Source organism: Pteropus vampyrus, unplaced genomic scaffold (assembly GCF_000151845.1).
Source record: "Pteropus vampyrus isolate Shadow unplaced genomic scaffold, Pvam_2.0 Scaffold57, whole genome shotgun sequence".
NCBI classification, from domain to species: Eukaryota; Metazoa; Chordata; class Mammalia; order Chiroptera; family Pteropodidae; genus Pteropus; species Pteropus vampyrus.
In genome coordinates, this window is record NW_011888838.1 from 6,591,803 (window position 1) to 6,592,630 (window position 828).

An 828-nucleotide genomic window follows, 5' to 3' on the forward strand; every position below is an offset into this window, starting at 1 on the left:
AAATAAACTCTAGCTACCGGCACATAATCACTTGTGATCTCAAAAAATTCGCGCTGCTTTCCCACTGACATTCTCAAGAAGTCACAGCACCGGTCCAAAGTTTCATTCTCCCCCGCATACGGCACGAGGCCAGGGGCGGCCGGACCCCCACTCGCCGGGATGGGCCAGGCCCGCACATACCAGACCTGACGCAGCCATGTTCCGGCCGGCTCCGCCGGCGCAGGAGTCTGGGTGGAAGCCCACACGGGCCGCGGCTCCAGGAAACGCAGCAATGACAGAGTCGCGAGAAGAGGACCTAAGCCGCGAACCAAGAGCTCCGGTGAAGGGGGAGGCGACAGGAGCGAGGGAATTTGAAACCAACCAGCGCGCCGTTGTGATGCTCCTCACTCATTGGCTGCCCACTGCACAAACACCAGCGCCTAGCGGTCTCCGCAGTTTGAAACGGGCTGCACATGCGCAAAACGGGCCGCGTGACCCAATGGGAAAAAAGCCGTTATAGGCCGGCCCCTCGTCGTACCCGCCCACAGTTCCGTTCCTTGCAGCCCCGCCCCACCTTCCCGCAGCCCCTCCCCGTCTTCCCACAGCTTCATCTTCCCTCACTTTGGACGCGGAGGCTGGGCAACAACCAGAGACTTTACTAGGCAGGCGTAGTCTTAGGAATCACGTTTGTTCCTTAGCGCAGTGTAAAAAGTTTTCAACGATTCCACTGTAGAGTAAAAAAGTAGTGCTTTTTATTGTTTTTTAATGTATGGGTAATATTTTTACGATGCATTGCCAACAAAATGACTTATGTAAGTAGATATCATTTAAGCATGATGTCCTGAAAGG

General features: G+C 55.0%; 1 protein-coding gene across 2 annotated transcripts in view; it reads right to left on the reverse strand.

Annotated features, from left to right (window-relative positions):
• Positions 1–407, reverse strand: part of CENPC (centromere protein C) — a 74,952-nt gene extending 74,545 nt beyond the window's left edge. Inside the window, exon 1 of one of the 2 annotated variants that reach the window (XM_011360648.2) lies at positions 181–407. In XM_011360648.2, coding sequence (XP_011358950.1) covers positions 181–198 — 18 coding nt within the window. In that variant the 5' untranslated portion in view covers positions 199–407. The remainder of the gene's footprint in view (positions 1–180) is intronic. The other variant, XM_023530916.1, reaches the window with a different exon arrangement.
• Between the last annotated feature and the right edge of the window lie 421 nt (positions 408–828).